Below are 22,454 nucleotides of genomic sequence, written 5' to 3' on the forward strand. Positions count from 1 at the left end.
CCTGAATTGTAACTTTTTTTTTGTTCTGGCCTAAAAACCAGGCGGTGGAATGCATGACGCATACCTGGTCGCGGAGACTTGCCCTGGAGTGACAAGGTGGATCGGGTTATTTGGGACTGCCTCTGGGCTTACCAATACACTAAACCGAAACCGCCTCACAGTTTTGGGGATATGGCACCTGCTGATCGGGCAGCCGTTATTGGGCACGAGGGCCCGGCGATTCTATTGATTCGCGAACCTGAGTTAACACACAACTGGATACTGTTGTATGGGGGCATAACTTTTGACTGTAGCGGATGAGGTCGTTTCAGCCTGGAAAAGGGGGGGAGCTTGGCGGTGACCCAGTGATAAGCTCCCAGCATGTCCACCAGGTCGCGAACAAGCGCGGTTCGAACAAGAACTTGAGCTGAGTTGTTGTTTGTGGAATGATTGAGATATGAAGTGCTTGATTTCTGGAGTGTCAGTTTCCCTATGCATTTGATTATTTCTGACAAACCATGGAGCGTTTAATATTTTCCTGAGGAGCTTATTTTGGAAAACTTGAAGCCGTTTGACCTGGTTGGGTGTAACAAACTTTAAGTAGACATTAGATCCGCAGAGGAGTACGGACCGAATTAACATCTTGTAAAATAAGCATTTGATGGAGATGGGAAGTCTGCTAGAAGGGCAGATCAGAGAAGATAGCAGGTTTGCTATCCCCGAACCTTTTTGGATTGCTTTCTGGATTTGGGAATGCCAACCGAACCGCCGGTCGAAGTGAAGGTACGTGACGTTATCCAGCCATGGAATTATTGCGGTGTCGATCTTAAGTTGCAAGACGCGCAGTGCGTAACGCTTCTTATGGAAAATGATGGCCTCGGTTTTCAGGGGGTTGATTTGCAACCTCCAGAATTTGAACCACTTAACCGCATGATCGAGCTGCTTGTGTAAACGTTCATGAGTTCTAACTTCGAACCTGGTGGCCGTGAAGAAAGCAGTGTCGTCAGCGTAAAACGCGACGTCAATGTGCTCTTTTATCGGCAGATCTGAAATAAAGAGGTTAAATAAGGCTGGGGCCAGCGGGGAACCTCGAGTTTCGCCAGCATCGATTTGTTTACGACTGGAAAGTGATTCCCTGATCTTGACTTGGAAAGATTTGTCCGAGAGATAGGACTTGATGAGAGTGGTTAAGTCTTCTCGGAGGCCTAACCGCACGCACTTTGCAATCAAACCATCGTGCTAGACCTTGTCGAAGGCTTTGGTTAGGTCCAGAAGAACTGCTCCAAGCTTTTTACGTTGGTCAAGAGCATGATGGATGTGTGCGGCCAGACGGGTAGCCTGATGGACGGATGAATGGTGAGCGCGAAAGCCGAATTGTTCATCTGGAATGATGTTGTTTTCCTTTGTGAAAGAGTTGAGAGAATGTGACTTTAAAAACTTGATAATTATTGAATTAATTACGAAATGAGACTTTCCGGTGATTTTATATTACTGTAGTTTTTCATGCAAGCCTAAATTTTATCTAATATTTTTTTCTAAAGATTGGACAATCATTGAAGATTTCACAATTGTTCTCAAATCTAGACATGAACTATAGTCACTTTCATTAAACTTAATATTGTAACATAAAAATTATAACAGTGATAATATTTTATTACACATTATAATATAGCATCTTATTATAGCTGACTTGGCTGAATTTACAGGTTAAAACTTTTCATAAGTCATATTAATGTTGAAACAATTTATAGAGCATATTTTTAAAATTTGTTAAAGTTTATTTGGAGTTAATAAATCGACATTTTTATAGTTATAGTGATTCTAATCGATGTTTACATAAAACCAGACGATATTGAATAAAGAAAAGTGCAAATAAAATAAATCTAGAGGTATTTCAAAAGAAGGTCGGTGAACTTTTCGAATATCTTAAATTTATCGCTAAATAATTAGAAAATGAGACACAAATCAAAAAATAGTAATAATTTATTTATATCTATATCTATATTAACAATAGCATGCGTCCCTTGTATTCGATTCTATCCATGTTATATATCTGTTCACTCGTGTGTAAACTCCAGGATAATTTGGTTGCGCGCATCCTTCGCCCCATGAAACAATTCCTAGATTTCATCAAAAATAGTTTAGATTAAAATAATAATATATACAAAGGGCACTACTTATATTTTGAACCTCAGTAACACTAACTGTTATTCAGATGCAAGTCTGTCGTTTGCAATATTACAGATTACAATAACGACTTACATACTAACACACTAAACATGGAAAGCCGCCTAATGAAGTGTCAAATTACAGATCAATCTCTTTATTGTAAAAAATTAGTTAAGAAGGGAAATCGCTAATAAGAAGTTATTTAATACTACCACATTAGAAAGAAAGACAACTACCAAATCTATAAAATTACAGGTATATTTCAAAGGTAATTTGAGGAAAAATATTTGTAACAAAAAATTGAACCGACAACAAAAAATAAATAAGGAAGTCACAAAAAAAGTAAAAAATAATCAAACTTAGGCTAGGATAAGTTTTTGTTTAATTTTATTTAGTTATTACAACGACTGTTATGTACATATTTTACTTTAAAATGTTTTTTGTGTTAAAAATCTAAATTTGGTTATCAGTAAACAAAATTAACCCTTTAACCAAGCAATGAAGAATCAGTTTTATTGAGATTAAATTTGTTCACATCAATTTTGCAAATAAGAAAGATCAACACATCCCTATCAAATAAATGATATCCAAGGGATGTCATTGTATCCTGGTCTTAAAGCTTATAAGCAAATAAGAAGTAAGCGGAACTGGATATTAACATTAAAAGAATATATTGGATATTTGGTAGAAATTATTCCCTGTATATATAAAAGTATAAACAAATCCTTGAACCCATGACGAACAATCTAGATATAATCCAGAGGTTTCGGAATAGGCGTTGAGGACTGCTGTGCCTGGTCCTTCAGAAAGAGCGATCTCAATAGAGACTTGGAAATGGATACCATTTATCACCAGTCAATTTACCATGTCAATGTTAAGGCAGGCAGTCCAGTTTCTCGATGGCGCGTGAGACAATTTGGGGCAAGACAGCTCCAGAGAAGAAATCAGACCCTTTTTTTTCTTTTACCAAGTTGACCAGCTAGAACCAAATAGTCTTCTGCTGATTTCGCTTCGGATTCGGGGTATGATTGTTTTGCGGGCGATAGAGACCCTGGGTTACGACTGGGATTGTCGTAGTTTGTTTACTACCGAGGTTTGTGGATGGGTAGGAATTTAATCAAGGTGTTGTCGTGTTCTAAGGTGCCTATGGAGAAGCTTACACTGAGCATGTTTATGAAATTCTTCACAAACGGGATGCCTGATTCGAGGTGAGTATTGACATTCCTTATAAATCATGGGGCATTTAATAACGCACGGACTTTTTTGGTTTGGGACTTTATGTGGGATTGGAAGTTTACTTTTTCTGCAGAGGAGTGGAAATAGTAGCTGTACACGGCATTTCCTTTGCAAATGATGTGCTGTATTTGGGCTGACTATCGAAATCTACGGTCGAACTGGAGACCGAGGTATGAAACTTTCTGGAGCCAGGGGAAAATCATACCATACTGTTAACCTATAACCATAAGGTTAACATTGATGGAAACATGTCGACTGAAGCTATATGCGATTATTTTTTGTAGTTTTGTTTTTAATTTTTTTATATTTGTGATCAGTATATAAAATTATTTATAAGATAGATATTATTAAGATTTTTTCAGTTGGTATTAACCTTCAAAAGAAAGCTGTTATGATATTCCACTCATAAGTTTGTGAGTTATTGTGCTAAAAGTGACACTACTTTGTATTACTACGCTATTTTCAAAACAATGGATCAAAACCAATTTCGTGTTTTAATTTTACACTGCTTCTGGATAGGAAAAAATACCGTTCAAGCGAAGCAATGGATTAGAAAATGTTAGGACTCCGATTCACCACAAACAATAAAAAACGTTGGTTTGCCGACTTCACACTTCAAAAGAATCCACAAAAACGATTTGAATGATCTAAAAGTGAAGTTGCGTGACATCCTGCCATGGAATTGTTACGATCTCGGTCTTAAGTTGCGAGACACGCACTGTGTAAGGCTTCTTTTGGAAAATGGTGGCCAGGGTTTTCAGGGGTTGAATTGCAACCTCCGGAATTTGAACTACTTGACCGCATGCTGCTTCTGTAAATGTTCTTGAATTGTAACCTCGAACCTGGAGGCCGTGAAGAAAGCAGTGTTGTTAGCGTAAAACGCAACGTCAATGTGCTCTTTGTTAGCGTAAAACGCAACGTCAATGTGCTCTTTTCTCGGCATATTTGAAATAAAGAGATTAAATAAGACTGGGGATAGCGGGGAATCATGAGGTACGCCAGCATCGATTTGAATTCGACTGGAAATTATTTTCCTGATCTTGACCTGGAAAGATCTGTCCGATAGATAAGACTTGATGAGAGCGGTTAGGTCTTCCGGGAGGCCTAACCGTATGCACTTTGCGATCAAACCGTCGTGCCAGACATCGTCGAAGGCTTTGGTTAGGTCTAGAAGGACTTCTCCAAGCTTTTTACGTTGGTCAAGAGCGTGATGGATGTGTGCGGCCGGATGGTTAGCCTCATGGACGGATAAATGGGGGCGCGAGAGCCGAATTGTTTATGAGGAATTATGTTGATTTCTTCTGTGAAAGAGTTGAGAGCATAAAGTATTGCCCCCTCCGCAAGCTTCGAAATGATAGTGAGAAGACTGATGGGCTAGTAGTCAGATGGAGATAGTTTTGCTCCTTTCTTGGGAATAACCGCTATATGTACGTGTTTCCAAGACGCCGGGAAATGTTGCAGCCTCATGATGGCGTTAATGATGTTTGCCAGTTTCGCGAGCTGCTTATGCGGAAGCTTTTTTAATTGGGTAATCGATATTCCGTCGAAACCTGAAGATTTTTTGTTTTGAAGTTTGCCGATCATAGTCTGTAGAAAGGCTGGGGGTGACTGGTCTTTTAATGGAGTTGGATTCGTTAATAGCAGTTTCGTTGTGTTTAGGTTTAGTGCCAAAAACAAGAACGTGTCGATGATTTTGAGAAGTGTTTGGCCATGTTTAAACGTAACAAACCCGTATTTTTGCATCAATATATGACAATGGATCAAACATGGATTCATCACTTAACTCCGGAACCAAAACGATCGTTATCTGAGTGGACTGCAACTGATGACAGGTCTATGATGACAGGTTATGCCTGGGAGTTTTCAACTCATGTGTTATCATTGAGACATTATTTAATTAAAAATGATCTAGATGTGCAAATGATTTATTCTAGTTGAATTCTACATATTTTAAAATAATTTCAAATAGATATCTTTGGCTGAATGATGAAGCTTCAAAATACATTGAAAGAGATGACATATCATGGATTTATGTCACCACTGCTTCGCACCTTGTATGAAGAAATTAAGTTAGGAAAATAGTATGGAGAAAACAGCCAATGAATGTCATAAACATTTATGATGTCAACAGGTAGCAAGCAATATTAGCGCATAAGATTTTTTTAGTTTTAAATGTTTTCGGGTTTTTGAATAATTTTTGTTGACATTTAACAACAATATACGACGACCAGTACCCACATAAATAGGATTTTATAGATTAATTTGATTAGACTATACTAATTAGATTAAATTTTACAATTAAAGCTTATTGTTTATTACCACCAGAGGCGGTCAAAAGTTGATGCAAGTACCCATAACCGCGAAGTATTAGAATGTCGAAGCTTTGAGAAGCGGTCCTAATGCCTGGATGAGGAGAATTGAGAAAGCGAGTTAACGAAGATGTGAGTTTCAATTCTAGAAAATGATTCCATGAAAATTATTTGTGAAAAACACGATAGTTTAAATTATCATCAAATGCTAGCAATTAATCTTGTCACAACTGAAAAAAACTGCTCAGACTGAACTACTAACACAACCCTTTAATTGTCTCCTTTATTTTTATTTAATATTATTTTTTATGAGAGATGCGTTAGGATTAAAGTATAAGTGAAATGATTACGACAAAATATGTCTTGTGCATTGGAATAATAATAATCGAAGAAAAAGTTGATTTTCATCCCTAGACATATCCAACCTTCTAACTTGATGTCATCATCTTCATCGACATCTACTCAATCTTGACAAGTAGGATATATTGAAATATAAGAAAATAATTTTCAATTGAATTAAGCTGTTTATTATTATTGGTATTAAAATATAAGTAGAGCCACGTGTACTGATGTAAAAGTACTTTACCTGCGACATAATGAAAACTACTGTTTATTATATGTAAGGGTCCACCACTGTCTCCCTAAAAAAACTAGATTAATACAATGTTTGCAGTGCTTTGCGAGAAATTACCTGACATGCATCCTTTTGTCCTTCGGGAAACCCTGCGCACAACATGTTATCGGTTATTCGGTTTACATATCCAGTCTTCCGACAATCCCGATTCGACATTATCGGTACTACTACTTCCTGTAGTTTGGGTGCTATATGACCGTGCTGGGAAGTAGCTCCCCATCCAGTTACCACTCCTTCATAAAAGAATATGTAAATATATTATTAGAAAATACTGACAGTGAAGAACAATGCAGCTTTAACACTTTATTATGTATAAATCGCAATTTAAAGCTTGACTTAATAGGTCAATTAAAAAGTCCCTGGCCTATCATAGTAAAACACGTTTTTTTGGCAAAATTAGTTTTTTTTTATTCAGCATAATTTCCTTCAAGAGTGATATACTGATTATAGAGACCCTCCAACTTTTCGATACCATTTTTGTAGTACGATTTTTCCTTTAATTCAAAATAGACCTCAATTTCGGCGATCACCTCTTCATTCGACGAACATTTTTTCCAGCGAGCAATATTTTGAAATCTGAGAACAGGAAATAGTCGCTGGTGGCCAGATCCAGGAGAATACAATGAATGACGAAGCAATTCGAAGCTTAATTCATAGATTTTTGCCATCGTTTTCGCTGACTTGTGCCACGGTTCATTTTGTTTGTGAACCAGCACTTTCTTTTTCTTCAAATGCGGCCGTTTTTCGGTGATATAGAGTTGATATAGAATGTCTGCCATTTCATTAAATTTCAATTGACGGTCATTTAAAATCATTTTGTGGATTTTTAAAATGTTTTCGTCGGTAACAACCTCTTTTGGGCGTTCGCTGCGTTCACCGTCTTCGGTGCTCATTTTACCACGTTTAAACTTAGCATACCAATCCTTAATGGTTGATTTTCCTGGGGCAGTATCCGAATACTCGGCATCAAGGCAAGTTTTTGCTTCAACTGTTTATTTTCTCTTCAAAAAGCAACATTTTATCAAGACGCGAAATTCCTTTTTATCCATTTTTTTCACAATAAAAAAAGTTGCTTCACACAAAATACTATAATTCACAAACTAATGATCCGACAGCAATCAAATTTATACACACATCTTTTGAGGGTTAGGGTTAAGTAAAAAACATATGGATTTAATTCCAGTAGCGCCATCTATATATTAGGCCAGGGACTTTTCAAGTTAGTAAAATTATTTAATATAATTATTATGAACTATTACATATTAGTAGTTAAAATATCTTGTATAACTATTTAATTCAGGTTTTTTCTTATAAGTGTTAAGTAAAAATAGTATTATAGTGAAGTAGAATTGTAAATGCAATCAATTTGTTGGAGTTGCCTCCAACAAGCTATTTCCCAGAAAACAACTGTTAACAAATATATTGAATTTTCTGCTGTGTTCTTGTAGCGAGTATTGCTTCATTATTTAAGTATCTTCTGCCAATAATTTTATATGTACAAGGTCGCTGTGGACAGCCACCGTATTTTACATACTTTGAAAAGGACACCTAGATTAAGGATACCAAAACTTGGAAAAGCATTTCTTATATCATTGACGTTTGAGTAAAACGATGCTATCAAGAAGATCATCAAAGGCTGTTTGAATAAAGTTACAAGCGATAGTCACAAATAATTTTACAACAATTGAAAATTGTTCAGGCAGAACAAAGATCACGTATAGGACTTCCAATAAAAGGAGACAGAATGTTGTTTGATGTGTTGGAGTATCTAACCGAATCAGTCTATAAGATTCGATTTGTGTTGGTAAATACCTGTACTGGTCAGCACTGTTGTCAAATGGCCACAAAATTCTTCAAAGCAATAGTGCTTAATAATTAGAGCTTACAAACCGGCAAACGTTGTAAACCAAAATTCTAAATTTTGAATATTAGGGGCACCATAACTTGGAAAACATTCTATATATTATTGAAATTTGAGTAAAGACAATGGGATCAAGAAAACCATCAAAGTGTAAACTGGTGGTGGTTTCCTCAGGAGGGAGGTGTTATATAATGCGACTAATGTGATGTTAGTTGTTCGAAAAAAAAAAGGCTCAGTTGAGAAAAACTTCAATAAGCCCCGCTCTTTTCGATTAAATTAAATTATTTTTCGAGTAAAACGCAAAAATGTTTCTTTTAAATTCTACAAATTTTATAACTCATGTACCTACTAAAATATCTATAAGGGACTACAATACTATTTATTAAAGACTGATATATTCTGTGTAGTTTTTGATCACAGGGTATATTAATAGTAGCCAATAATCTACATTTCGAATTATTTAAAAATAATATAAAATAGTAATATTTAACAAGCAGACAAAATTAGAGCAAAGCGATATTAACATATTATTAGATAGTGTTCAACACTGTGTATAAAATCATTTTGTGTATTTCGTTCGATACTCTCGCTGGGCATTATCGAAATATCTATCGAGTATTGTTATATTATTTTAATGTTATGCAACCTTCCATACTGATTAATCGTAAACGATTATTTCGATTATGCCCCTCAATAATTTTCATACTATTACTAAATAAGTAAATAAATCTTACCATTATACCCCGTAAAACTTTTTCCAGTAGGTGGTAAACATACAGGCCTAACCATGTCATTCAATGGTACTTCATTGTCAAGCAGCAACAATGCAATATCATTATTATAATTTCCTTCCTTTCCATAGTTTCGGTGTTTTAAAATAGCCTTAATCCTTCGAGAAAAGGTGGTCGTTTCGTAAGAATTGTCTCTATCGTGATCTAGGAACACCGCTGATAATCTCTCTTTACTAAACCTACAAACGCACAGAAATTACACAGTTTTCGCGAATAAAACGTTTTAATGTTTACCCATTGACGCAATGAGCTGCCGTTAAAAGGTATTTATTGTTGATTAGGGACGCCCCACAATAAAATCTATTGTTGTAGTGCAGAGCGACCATCCAGGGATATTCATTAACTAGAGTTTCTACGCCTCCTACGATCCTTTTATGTTTCAACGCTAAGCCACACGCTATAAAAAGAGTAAATCCATTTACGTTACAATTAATTAATTGTATTTATTATAATTAAATTAATTATCCAGGTATACCAATATTCATTGATTTGGAAGAATAAGAAGATAAATACTATAGGTTATATTAGAACAAAGGCGACTAAATAACAAAATTATAAGAATAATTCAAGAAACATATGGGATAAATGCCGATGTTGTAATTTTAGATAACATGAAATCAAATAGCTTCAAAACGTTCAATAAAATGGCGAACTCACGTCATCTAAATTTATGACGTGAAAACGTCGCAATGTTGCCGCATCAACTTTAAATTTAGTTAATTTTGACTCAACAAAATTCTAAATAAAAAATCTAAACAAAATAATGAAACAAAAAAGTGTTGTTAAATATAATTTATTATAACATTATAGTACATCTATTTCATATATCATCTCGTTCTTATTCGAATTAATTGATTAGAAACACAATCTGTCTCAACACGTAACCGAATCCGTCTACATAATTTGCGTTGTTGTCAAACGTCTGCAAAATTCGTGAAGGAATTAGTGATAATAATTAAAGGATACTAACCGGAAATCGTTGTTTTGTCGATTTACTTGTTTTTTTTTATTTTAAATCGCTTAATTTCTTCGAACGAATCGAATATATTCGAACAAGAACAGAATAATATATGCATTAAATGTATTTTAATGTTAACATAAATTATAATTGGTAAAATTATTTGCTTTTCATTATTTTATCTACATTAGAATTTTGTTTTGTCAAATTTTATACAGTAAAACTCTCAAAGTTGATGAGGTAACATTGCAACATTTTGGTGTAACTTTATTGTTTTATTGAATGGATTATACGTTACAAAATATGGAAAAAATAGGGCAGGCCACCAAAATTTTAAAGAAATGGAATATAACACTAAGAGTATATGAGATAATAATGGATAAAAGCAACACGAAAAAAACTGGTAATGGGAGAACCAAAGAAACAAATATCCAAATTAATGATATAGAAATAGAACAAGCAAATGCCTTTACATACCTGGGTGTAGACACTAAAGGTAATCGAAATCTGGATATTTGTATTGAGAATGAATGTCAGAATTGGCAAAACCATAAATTGGTACTTCACTATAAATAATAAATCCATTAACACAAAGGCAATATTAAGCACAGTGAAAATTAGTGTAAAAAATAAATGTGCAAGTCTCACATATGACAACATCCCTGTTGTTCGAGAACTTAATGAAGGTGATCGCCGATTAAAGATTGAAGAAATTTCATCAGAATTAGGTATCGGTTATGGAAGGGTTCAATCCATCATTACTAATCAACTTAGCTTTAGAAAAATTAGTGCTCGCTGGGTTCCAAGTTTTAACAAGGAATAAAATGGAAGAAATATGTTGAGAAACCCAGCAGCACCCTCTTTATAACCCGGACTTGTTGCCTTTTGAAAGAATCACTTGGAAGCAAAAGATTTGAAAGCACTGAAGTAGAGGAGTATGTGCGCAATTGGCTCACAACTCGCCCTCAAACTTTTTATGAAGAAGGAATATTCAAGCTTCTAAATCGGTAGCAAAAGTGTGTAGAGCCCCGAGGTGACTACAATGAAAAATGTTAAATGTTTAATTTATGTAAACCATTGATCAATAAATTTATTTTACAAAATTACCATTTGTATTCTCGTATATATAGTGTACAAAGGAATATATATATAAAACAAAAAAATCAGTATTATAACAAACATGGATGGGATGAGAAGTAAATACATAAAAGAAGATCGATATTGAATCAGTGGAAGAGTATATGGAAAGGAGATAATTCGGTGTTGAATAGAATTCGGACAACAAAAACGAAGAAGAGAAAGACCAGAGGGTATGTTATATTAGAATACTTTTTTACAAAACTTTAAGAAATATATAGTTTAAAAAAGATACTTTTCTTATTTAGAACATTACAATTAAAAGTTAGAACCAAGTTTTGGTGCCATCTAATATAATCCATTATTGTGATGTAACCTTTCATTACTCTATTATGTTCATATATTAAATTTAAATTCTTATAGATACATAAACTTACTGCACTTCATGCACTTCTTGACGGGTGGTCTTTGAGTGGTTGGTTTCTCTGGTTCTTTATCGATTGGCTTGAAACCGACCACACCTAGGAACCAATCGATTATATTCTTGTGGCTGGAGTTGACGGTGGGGTCGCTCATATTCAAGATTTGGCTCATCACTTGGGTTTCCATCACCACATCACCTGCTTTGAAACTAACATTTCAATTACAAATGGTGTAGAGGGTTTGAATAGTTGAGTTGAGGGTTAGAATATTTTGTTCTAATTTTACGTTAACAATCATTTTGCTAATAATACTAAGACTATAAAAAAGTGTCTTCCGTTCATAATTAGTTAAAATATTAATATTAGTTGTGAAGGAACAGAACTATGTATTATTAAAAGTAATTACATGATCCTACTCCAGAGGATGAACTGAAAGTGTTGATTATGTTATATAATCAAAATATATCGGTTAAGGTAAGATATTTTACAATATACATAATTGGATTTATGTAACATATACTTCAATACCTCTTTCTCGTATTTCCTTTGATTTTTATTTGGCCTTTGGATTAATATCTTTTAATAATCACAGTAAGCAAATGCATGATAAGCAATCATAAAGCAATCAGCTATGCCCTATACTATTAGGTGCTTGCATGTATTCTAATCGCTTTATTGTTTTAAGAAGACATTTATTGAAAGAAATTGGTACCACATAAATTAATCAAAATATTGACAATATTGCGTGTTAAGAAAAACGTTCGTTTAGCATCGGGTCTAATCATCTCAGTCAAGCCGTGCTTCATCAATCTAAACAAATGGTTATCAGAAGACGATATGGCTGGTAGAACTTCCGATTGGAGCTGCAACAGTGTATCGTATGGCGGAGAATTATCATGCAGGGGCTATTGTTGTTATTTTGCAGCAATACGTCATTGAATTTGTTCAATTGATGTCGGCAGATATTTGCAATAACAGTTTCATTCAGTTTTGACAGATCCCAATATATTATATCTTTCTGCTCTCACCATATGCATAGCAATACATAAGCTTGATGTCGCAATTGTTAAGGCGACACGACGGTTCTCCTACTGGTTCAATAGTCGCGAGTTCGAATTCTGCTGGAGCATGGATGTACTTTATTTATGTTTGTGACTGTAATTGTAAATGTTATAGGCAACAGTGGAAAATTCGACAAGGAATTGCTGGCCAGACGGTGGGCTTAATGTCGAGGGCCCTGGTTCTGAGTGATATTTCCAGGAGGTAAACAGTAGGTTTAGTACAGATAAAGCCTCGTTGGTAAGAAGGAGACTTTAAAATATGTAAAAAAAATAATTTTAGTGTGGTATGAATAGCTTTCCTGGTCTAATCCATGCGTTTGAAATTGTCGCAGAAGATTCACTATTCATGCAAAGTCACAATACATTACAAAAAACTCTTATTTTTTGCCTTACAGGCATTTTCAGCCAGTTTATGTGCTAGCCATTGTCTATCCTTTTAGGCCTTTTGTATCGCACGGACGCATCTGCAAATATCTGATTCATCAACTGGTAAACGGCCTGAAAGTTTTTTAAAAGTTTGAGCTAGGTTTATGTAATAAATCTGTCCAGGTCAGTTCTTTCCAAGTTCTTTTTCGTGACTTCAAAATTACCACTTTACAACAGAAATCGACAACTAGGATTTACGGAGCAGTATAACCGCAAATTAAACAACAAAAGTAATGCATAACTCAATAATACACTATACACGATAGATGACTTATTATATTGCCAAATATAGTTTATAAAAATGTAACATTCGTTTTAAATTTGAAGCGAATGTCTCCTTCTTATTTTACCTTAGTTAAAAACAGACAAACTGCTGCCTGATGCATCGGAACATGTAATTCTATTTGTGTCGGTACCGCTCGACACTGGATTATCACAACAAGAGTGCATCAATCAACTTAATTGACTTTAGGCGATGAATCTCCATTAAAAACCATCGTGTATCGCTGGTTTAGTGAATTCAATCGTGGTCGTAGTTCGCTGTTCGACGAGTTTGGTGAAGGTCATCCAAAATTGGCTGTTATGCCAGAAAACATCGATGCTGTATGGGAAATGATTAAGCAAAATCGTCATGTCCCCTATTGTGTGATTGAGGCATCCCTAACCATTAGTTCCACCAGAATATATGCGATTTTAGCTGTGCGAATGTTACGTTCGTGTTGAATCCCACACAATTTGACAACGCTCAAAAAAGTCTTGTGTCGATTGGTGCAAAGAAATGCTTAAGAAATTTAGTCGCGGTGCTCCGAAAGACGTTTATAAAATGGTAACGGGTGACGAATCATGGTTATATTCGTATGATTCGTATGGGTGTTCCAAGATGAATCGAATCCAACAAAAGCTTTTCGCGCACGAAGCACTTCAAAGAAAATGATGGCCTGTGTCTTCGGAAAAACTGGTCATATTGGAACAGTGCATCTAGAGCATCGTCAGAATTGGATTTGTTTGTCTAAAGTCTTCGGCGAAATAATGAAAACAAACAAGAGACGCCGGATTGTTCTTCATCATGACAATGCGAGCTCTCAAACATCGGCTCAAACAAGAGACTATTTGAGCACTCAAAACATCGAATTGGCCTTATTGACTTCTTTTTGTTCCCATCCGTGGAGAATAAACTGAGCGGTCAACGATTTTCATCACCCGAAGAAGCTATTGAAGCATTCAATGCCTCACTCAGATACCTCATTCGGAATGTCGTAATGTCTATATTCCTATTCCCGAAATGTCCCATATAGTGACCCTCGTACTAACAGTAAGAAGTATCAGTTAGGGTCACAGGATCAGCTGATAGGTTTAGTGGGTAGCCCAGAGGCAGTTTTCATATAACCAGTCCAACTCGCTTATTCCTGTGGGTCTCCCCGCCAAGGTATCCGTAACAGGATTCCCCATCCCAGTTTTAGGCTAAAAAAAATCGATAGAGAGGTAAACATTTTTACTGTCAAATATAAAGTTGCTGCAGTTTTTATTGAAAATATTTTTAGCGTTTTGCAGCTGCACTGGATATTAGCATGAATACGGTCTTATAATCTTGGGTTCACCGAAAAGAAACCATGCTTGTACGAAGCAGGTGAACAATCAATTTCAGTGAGTAGTTTTTTTCAATATAAACATAATTTAATACAATTATTTCTGATCAAACTATTACTCTGAAAAGTATCCACAGAAAGCTTAGAGATAACCAACTCTTTGAGGGATGTACTACATCTCTTCATACAATCTAGGGTAATGAAACTTCCCGACATTGCTATTAAAGAATACTTAAAAGCATATAATAAAATGAAGGAGGACTTATTATTTCAATTTACGTATGTAGATGAGACATGGGTATTTCAATGGGACCAATATACCCAATGGTCACTCATGAAAATATGATTATAAAAATATTGTTAAGACAACAAAACCTTTTTCCATCAAAAGGTAAAAGTTGGAATAACAGTTAATTGGGTCATAACATTTATTAATAATTCATTGCTTTTGTATTGTTCTCTATTCTGGAAACAGGAATGGTTAATAAAACTTCGGTTTGGATGAACTCAATCAGACACATTAAAGAAGAAATTGACAAATGATGGAATCATGAACAAATGTTAGATTAGCAACTTAGTTGTTCACCTCAATGAAACTTTCTAAATATGAGATTATAATTCAACGCTGACAATATCCGAAATAGGGTGATGACTCCCACCTTAATAAAACAACTAAACAAGTATATAATTAATATAGGATAATTATATAAAATCTTATTGTAAAGTGTGAAAGTTTTATGTGCATAGATATGTGTGTAATGTTTCGGAATATACATGAGCATTTGGTTAAAATATGTGAGGAGAGAAAGAATACTATTTTGCTGATATGGCAAATGCATTAAAGAAAATGAGTGTTAAATATGGTTTTATCAAGAAAGATGTATATAGGTAATAATAGGACAAACTAACACTATACCGAAGGAAACAAGAGCTAAGCGTAAAAGATAAATCTGCTCTATAATGAAATTATATATATCACTTGGATATACAACTGTTAATTGGGTAGATCAGACCTCCAGGGGATACCATTACATAAAAAACGCTCCTAGAACTTTAACTCATAGGTGATATACAAAAGAGTTCAATGTAAATGTAATAAAATACAACCCTAACCTACAAACTTTTGTAATTGTGTAATTAATTGTAGTTTTAAATCCTATTGTATTGTATTGTCCTATTGTATTGTTCCTATTCTTTCGTTTAATTATTTTATTTAGGCTAGAATTTTGTTGTATGTCCAATCTAAAATGAACTAAAACTCAGAGTTGCTGCGGCAACATTGCGACGTTTTGACGTCATCTGTTCAAATGACGTGAGTTTATTGTTTTAGTGAATGGACTATATATTAAATGTAAAATTGTTGTTTTGCGTAGATACATGTCAAAACTATCGAATGTGTCAGTTAGGTTAGGTTGTTTAAATTTATGATTTGGCTCTACACTAATAGATATTGCTGATCAAAATACGCAAGCACCTAATGGAATCAATTTAGGACAATGATATATGTAATATATAATTATTTCAGCGTGCCTAATCGTTATCTCTAATAACATAGACATGTATATCAATCAGATAAATTATCTTTATTGTACTGTGACTATCAACTTTGTTATATTGTAATCTGTGTTGATCGTATTCCCGCTTCTATAATCACCTGCTTTTTTGTTTCTAAGCTCATCAATCATCGTTTTTGTACCCATAAGACCATCATATTCGTTCTTTTTTATTCAACGTTCAAATTATCGTTATTAAATTTAAACCAACTACAACGTTTCTCGCGTACGTCAACTCCATCATTAGATTCTTATAATTTCCGTTAAGTTAGTTATAATAAGATTTCTAAATAGATTCTATATAGATTTCCATATAAAATTATCCTTTTTTTCGAGACTTGTTCTTAATATTCTGTTTTCTTTAAATATATTTTAAGCTAAAAACTAAAAAGAATATGCTCAACCAATTGTAATCTAACCTAACTTAAAAGTGACAGACATCAAATGTCAAAGGAAAAAAAAATTTTCCAATAAAACTGAGAACGCTCGAAACAAGCAACCTGGAATAACTGTCCGATCGGTGATACAAAATACATGAACAAACCTGGCCGTGCAGACTAAGAGTTTAACCCCCCGACAATAATGTACTAGGATCGAATCTCGCTGGGGATCAGTAGTTTAAGTTTACAAAATAAAATAAGGAATAGTGTTCATTTAAAATTAAGGGAATGTTTTTTTACATTTAGAATGATACTAAAACAGAAAGTGAGTGTTATAGTTATAGTGAACATTATTAAACGAAGTTATTTAACTTTAAGCAGTGTTTTATGCCACTTTCGGTTATTTCCGTATCGTTGGAATTATTACAGAGTTATGGAAAGTTAAAAAAAACAATTAAGTATAGTATGGTCACGTAAAGTTATATTTTACATTTTTTGCAGAGAAAACAAATTAATGTACCCGCTTTATCGGAAGGTATATTCAGCTGTGTTCAACCCAACATAAATTAACAAAATAATGGAGAAAAAAAGAATCATCAGTTTTCTTTGTTTACAAGACATTTAAATTTTTAGAAAACGACTTTTCATTTAATTTGATGTCTGGTGAAGAACAAGAAAATAATAAAAAGTTTTTTGCTTAAGGACTGTTATTAATTCATATGGTTCTGGAGACATAGTATATCATTGTAGTAGATGTAATTCGAAAAGTCATTAAGCTATTTCTGTAAATTTTTGGTAGTATTGACTTCTGATAATTTCAGGTTTCATTAGTAAATTTAACTAATATAACAAAACATTTGTTAACTAAACACTAACTGAATATTGCAGGTAATAAATACGTTAATTTGTGTACTAAGAGTTAAAATAAATATTACATAGAATATTAGCAGTTATAAAATAGTTTAGTAGAATTTTAATTCCTCATTTGTTGGCGAGTTGTTAGTTTCCATGTGGGACATAAGACAAAGTAGAGAGCAATAGATAAATGACCATAAGAAACGAACTAAAGATGAGCTATCTGCAAAGGCGACATCGTAGAGTGAAATAAATAAGTAAAGAACAATGCAATTTTATTAAAAAATTTACACAAAGAAATTATTTTTTTGATCAGCCTGGTGTGTTTTTGTAATATATATTTCAGGTACGAAGTATGCATATGACTATATGGGTACATAAATGACGTAATGAAAATACGCAGGAGTTAAAATGAAACTAACTACATAATTTTCATAGATGGAACAAATGACAAATAGAAGAAATTATGCATTACTAACACTACATTTGTAAAAATGTTAAAACATTGACAAATATTAAGATGTTTAATGATTAATGCAATAAGATATGTGACTATATGACATCTTATTCTTTGAACCTCAATTATTTTATTTACTTTATAGACCTAAGTTTTGGACCATCAAGTCAAATATCAATTACAAAATTATTATTCAAATATTCTCTGTTTTAATATACAAACATATATTACTTCCTTTCCAGAATAAAATGTTGCGACTCATCGTCGATGCCCCATATTACGTCTCCAACAAACTAATTCAGCTTGATATCCCCATAGAACCCATAACGAGTGTGATTTGGAGTGTTAGTGTGAAGTACTCTGAAAGACTATTAGTGCATCCCAATGCATTCGCCAAACAATTAAATGTACGCGATGACAGTAAAGTGCGTAGGCTCAAACGCAAACTACCATAAGAACTGATTAATAAACATATAGAGTGAGATTTAATAATCTCTAGAATAAGCTGGAATAGTTTTCTGATTAAGTTAGGATAGACTTTAAAATAAGTTAGACTACTATATAGAATAAGATTTAGATTATAGGAGGTCAATTGAAAAGTCCCCGGCCTGACATATAGATGGCGCTACTAGAATTAAATCCATATGTTTTTTAGTTAACCCAAAGCCTAAAAAGATGCATGTACAAATTTGACAGCTGTCAGCAGTTTGTGAATTATAGCATTTTGAGTGAAGCAACTTTTGTTATTGTGAAAAAAAAAATGGATAAAGAGGCATTTCGCTTGTTGAATATTGCTTTTTAAAGGGAAAAAATACAGTTGAAGCAAAAACTTGGCTTGATGCCGAGTTTCCGGACACTGCCCCAGGAATATCAACCATCTATGATCGGTATGCTAAGTTTAGATGTGGTGAAATAAGCACCGAAGACGGTGAACGCAGTAGACGCCCAAAAGAGGTTGTTACAAATGTTTACATTGTTTAAATGATTTTGAATTACCGTAAATTGAAACTGAATGAAGTAGCAGACACTCTAAAGATATCAACTGAACGTGTACATCAAATCATTGACGAATATTTGAGTATGAGAAAGCTCTATGTAAAGTGGGTGTGGCGCGAGCTCACTTTTGACCAAAAACAACGACGAATTGATGATGAATCAAGCGTAATAAACCCTAGTTTTTGCATCGATATGTGATAATGAGTGAAACATGGCTCCATCATTTCACTCCGAAGTCCAATCGACAGTCATCCGAGTGGACTGCACATGATGAACCCGCTCCAAAGCGTGAGAACACTCAACAGTCGGCTGGCAAGGTTATGGCGTCTGTATTTTGAGATGCGCATAGAATAATTTTCATTACCTTGAAAAAAGAAGGACCATCAACACCGACTATTACATAGCGTTATTGGACCGTTTGTCAGTGAAAACGATGGCAAAAATCCATGAATTGGCCTTCGAATTGTTTCCTCATCCACCGTATTCTTTAGATCTGGCCCCCCAGCGACTATTTCCTGTTCTCAGATCTCAAAAGTCGAAATTTTCATCGAATGAAGAGGTGATCGACGAAACTGAGGCCTATTTTGAAGCAATGGACAAATCGCACTACATAAATGGCATCGAAGAGTTGGAGGGTGGCTATAATGAGTGTATCACCCTTGAAGGGATTTATGTTGAATAAAAAAGACTAATTTTGCCAAAAAATGTGTTTTATTATGGTAGGCCGGGGACTTTTCAATTGACCTGTTAAGTTGTAGCGTAGATCACTTACTGAAATGAATTTCTACATGCCAGAATAGTTCTATTATATGACTGAAATAATATAATAATACTTGTTGCCTACGGGCAGATTGTTGACGTTCTAGGAGATTAATAAAAAAAATACTTCCATTATTATTCCATACTTGTGTTTATAACATAAAAGTAAAAGATGTTCATGTATACTTATGAAATGTATTCTGAAGTTGTTACTGTTCTGAAAATAATCTTACTTATGATAATTTACTAATTTTTAATATAAATACATTTCTGATCGTATATTGAAAATACTGCAGAAACAAGTTTTAGTAACGTATCATTTTTAAATCAGTTATTTTATTATATTATGACAGAAACATGATTAATTTAATACATCAATCGAATCGACCGTATGACGATCACTAATATTCATAAAAGTTGAATCAAACAATCAATGTATATGAATTAAGTGTGCTATTACAAGAGGAGTGAACATATTAAAATGGAAATAGGCCGTACAGCTAGGAGAAGCGACATAAACGTAGGACGTAGATCAATATGTGGGATGGAGAAGCGATTTATGAACCTGATTGACAAAAGAAGACACATTACCGTTCGAATATCGATATTGATTTTAGAAATACAAATATTTTAAGTGAAATCATTCTTGTCAATATTGATGATATTCAATTATATCAGGCAAGCCAAAAATAATTCATATTTTTTCCTGGTCGCTGTTATATAGGTGAGCATTCTAACACTGTCTTAATAGAAGTGAAATTTTTGACAATAAATTCTTATCGCAATGCAGAGTACAGATATATCACATTTCAATAAACTTTCTACGATTCTATTTTTTATTTTTGCCGTCAGTATAAGAATTCTAGTCGAGTATTTTTTACAGAATTAGAAAATATTTTTATAATATTATTTTGTATTAGGAATTCCGAAAAAAATCGATATATTGATACTTTTGACCATATACCGATATATCGATATATTTAAAAAAAAATTGGATATTTTTTAAACATTATAAAGAACATTTTAAATGTTCCTAATAAACCTTTAAAATTGATACTTAATTTTGACAAATTTAGTTTTTTTAAATATCGAAAACCATATATCGATTTTTTAATAATGTGTCGATTTTTCAATAGTTTTTCATAAAAATTAAAAAACAAACTTTCTAAATAAACGGAACAAAAATATCCTTTTAATAATTCCTAAAATACCTTTGAAATTGGTATTTAATTTTCAAAGTTTTAAGGAAAATATTTGAAAAGCTAGCTTATGAGATGTAATATTGTATGTTAAACTTATTGTAATAAATAAGACATTTATTTAAACAATAAACATTTGTTAGTATTTTAAGGACTTCAGTGCTCTTGTCTTTTTGAAATATAGACTTTAATGGAGTTTTTTTAAAATCTTTGATAAAACAATATTTATTTAAAAAAAAATATGCAGAGTATATTTCACAACAAAAAAGTATCATAAAAATCATATAAATCAATTTCATTACAGACATTGAAAAAATTAATACTAGTTTTGATGCCTCCTTCAGAAACAAACCTTAATCAAAAAGTTAAATAAAATTAAAAAAAAAACAGGAATGAATAAAAGTATATGAATATATTTTTTTAATTTTTAATTTTTTTAATTAAGAAAAAGCACTTATTAAATATATATAAAGATAATACATTTATTTCATAATGGAAATTGAATAAAATTAACGCCATTTAAAAAACGCCGACTAATTCAACACATACCTAATAATTTAGTAAAATTGGAATATCTATTATTGAAGGGACAAAATAAGGGTATTTGTGTGAAATGGTGAAGGAGTTAGATAGAATAATTACCTTTTTGTTTGATTATTTATATCATTAGCTATAATAAGATTTCCGTAAGTCCTATATAAATTATTTCTAGTGTTATATTTCACTGTACTCGAGTCCTGGTCCGTTTGGTGTTCAACACAAGTCACCATCATCAAACACATCACCACTAACACAATCTCGCTTAACCGCTGCATCTTGTCCATCCGGCTTTGTCGCCGAAACCGAAACAATCGAAATCCAAACTCGCCGCGAAATCAATCACTCGCACTCATCGCACCGAGTAACATTCTTCATTCGGCCAATTTAAATTTATATCTTTTGCTCGATCTAATAAGCGCAATGACGAGCCGATTTCAAATGACGTACAGTTCGTAACTAACTGTTCAACTTCCCCGCATCTTCTTCGCCGGCAAAAGTAAATACACTATCTGGGTTATGAGGTGTACCATAACCATATTAACAACGTCTAATGGGTTTTTTTGTTCGCTTCCTCATCAAGCGACCAGCCATATTAAAACGGGATTAAATTATAGGTATTAGTGTGGGTATCTTGACGCCTTACGATTCGGGCATATCGTGATTACGTTGAATCTTCACGGGTTCCGCTTCTATGTATTACAATTGTGGGTGAACAAAACCGAGTTTGAATCACTATACAAAATAATTTTTTTAAGAATGCAAAATAAGTTACGTAAAATAATATTAATTAATCTAAACCAATGGTTTTATTGGTTAGTTTATATGTTATATCTCTAATTCAACGCGTTTCACTTGGTTCTTATTACAGTACATGAAATATTGGTTGTATTAAACATCAAGATTGGTAATAATAATGAATTTTTTATACAACAAATTGTGGGCTATAGTTGGTCTACCGTTGTTTTAGATATTGTAGGCTGTAATTTATTTTTTGGCATTTCCATAATTTGTTTTCAATCGGGGCCAAATCATATTTGGCTGTCTAGTGTATAATGTCACCCAGGAACTGTGAAAGTGATCCGAAAGCGATACCGCATCACGTATTAACTGCCTAATTAATATTTTAATCATTCGCCTAACTTTTCTTTGAAATTTCGATTTCATTTGCACCAGACTATGCAAATATCAGACTGAATAAATAATCAA

At 33.5% G+C, this 22,454-nt stretch overlaps 1 protein-coding gene across 2 annotated transcripts in view; it reads right to left on the bottom strand.

Moving 5' to 3' along the window:
• Window positions 1-1,961: 1,961 nt before the first annotated feature.
• The window catches only part of LOC143199798 (trypsin-1), a 33,768-nt gene continuing 13,275 nt past the window's right edge, over window positions 1,962-22,454 (bottom strand). The window contains exons 1-7 of one of the 2 annotated variants that reach the window (XM_076409904.1): window positions 21,351-21,657; window positions 11,452-11,645; window positions 9,214-9,376; window positions 8,923-9,158; window positions 6,385-6,560; window positions 6,280-6,334; window positions 1,962-2,099 (exon numbers count right to left, since the gene is read on the bottom strand). In XM_076409904.1, the coding sequence (XP_076266019.1) occupies window positions 1,984-2,099; window positions 6,280-6,334; window positions 6,385-6,560; window positions 8,923-9,158; window positions 9,214-9,376; window positions 11,452-11,645; window positions 21,351-21,532 (1,122 nt within the window). In that variant the 5' untranslated portion in view covers window positions 21,533-21,657 and the 3' untranslated portion in view covers window positions 1,962-1,983. Of the gene's footprint in view, window positions 2,100-6,279; window positions 6,335-6,384; window positions 6,561-8,922; window positions 9,159-9,213; window positions 9,377-11,451; window positions 11,646-21,350; window positions 21,658-22,454 lie in introns of those variants that run through there. The other variant, XM_076409912.1, reaches the window with a different exon arrangement.

The sequence above is a fragment of the Rhynchophorus ferrugineus genome, unplaced genomic scaffold, assembly GCF_030347505.1.
Source record: "Rhynchophorus ferrugineus isolate W39M unplaced genomic scaffold, kcgeb_rfMv2 rfM1, whole genome shotgun sequence".
Classification (NCBI taxonomy): Eukaryota; Metazoa; Arthropoda; class Insecta; order Coleoptera; family Curculionidae; genus Rhynchophorus; species Rhynchophorus ferrugineus.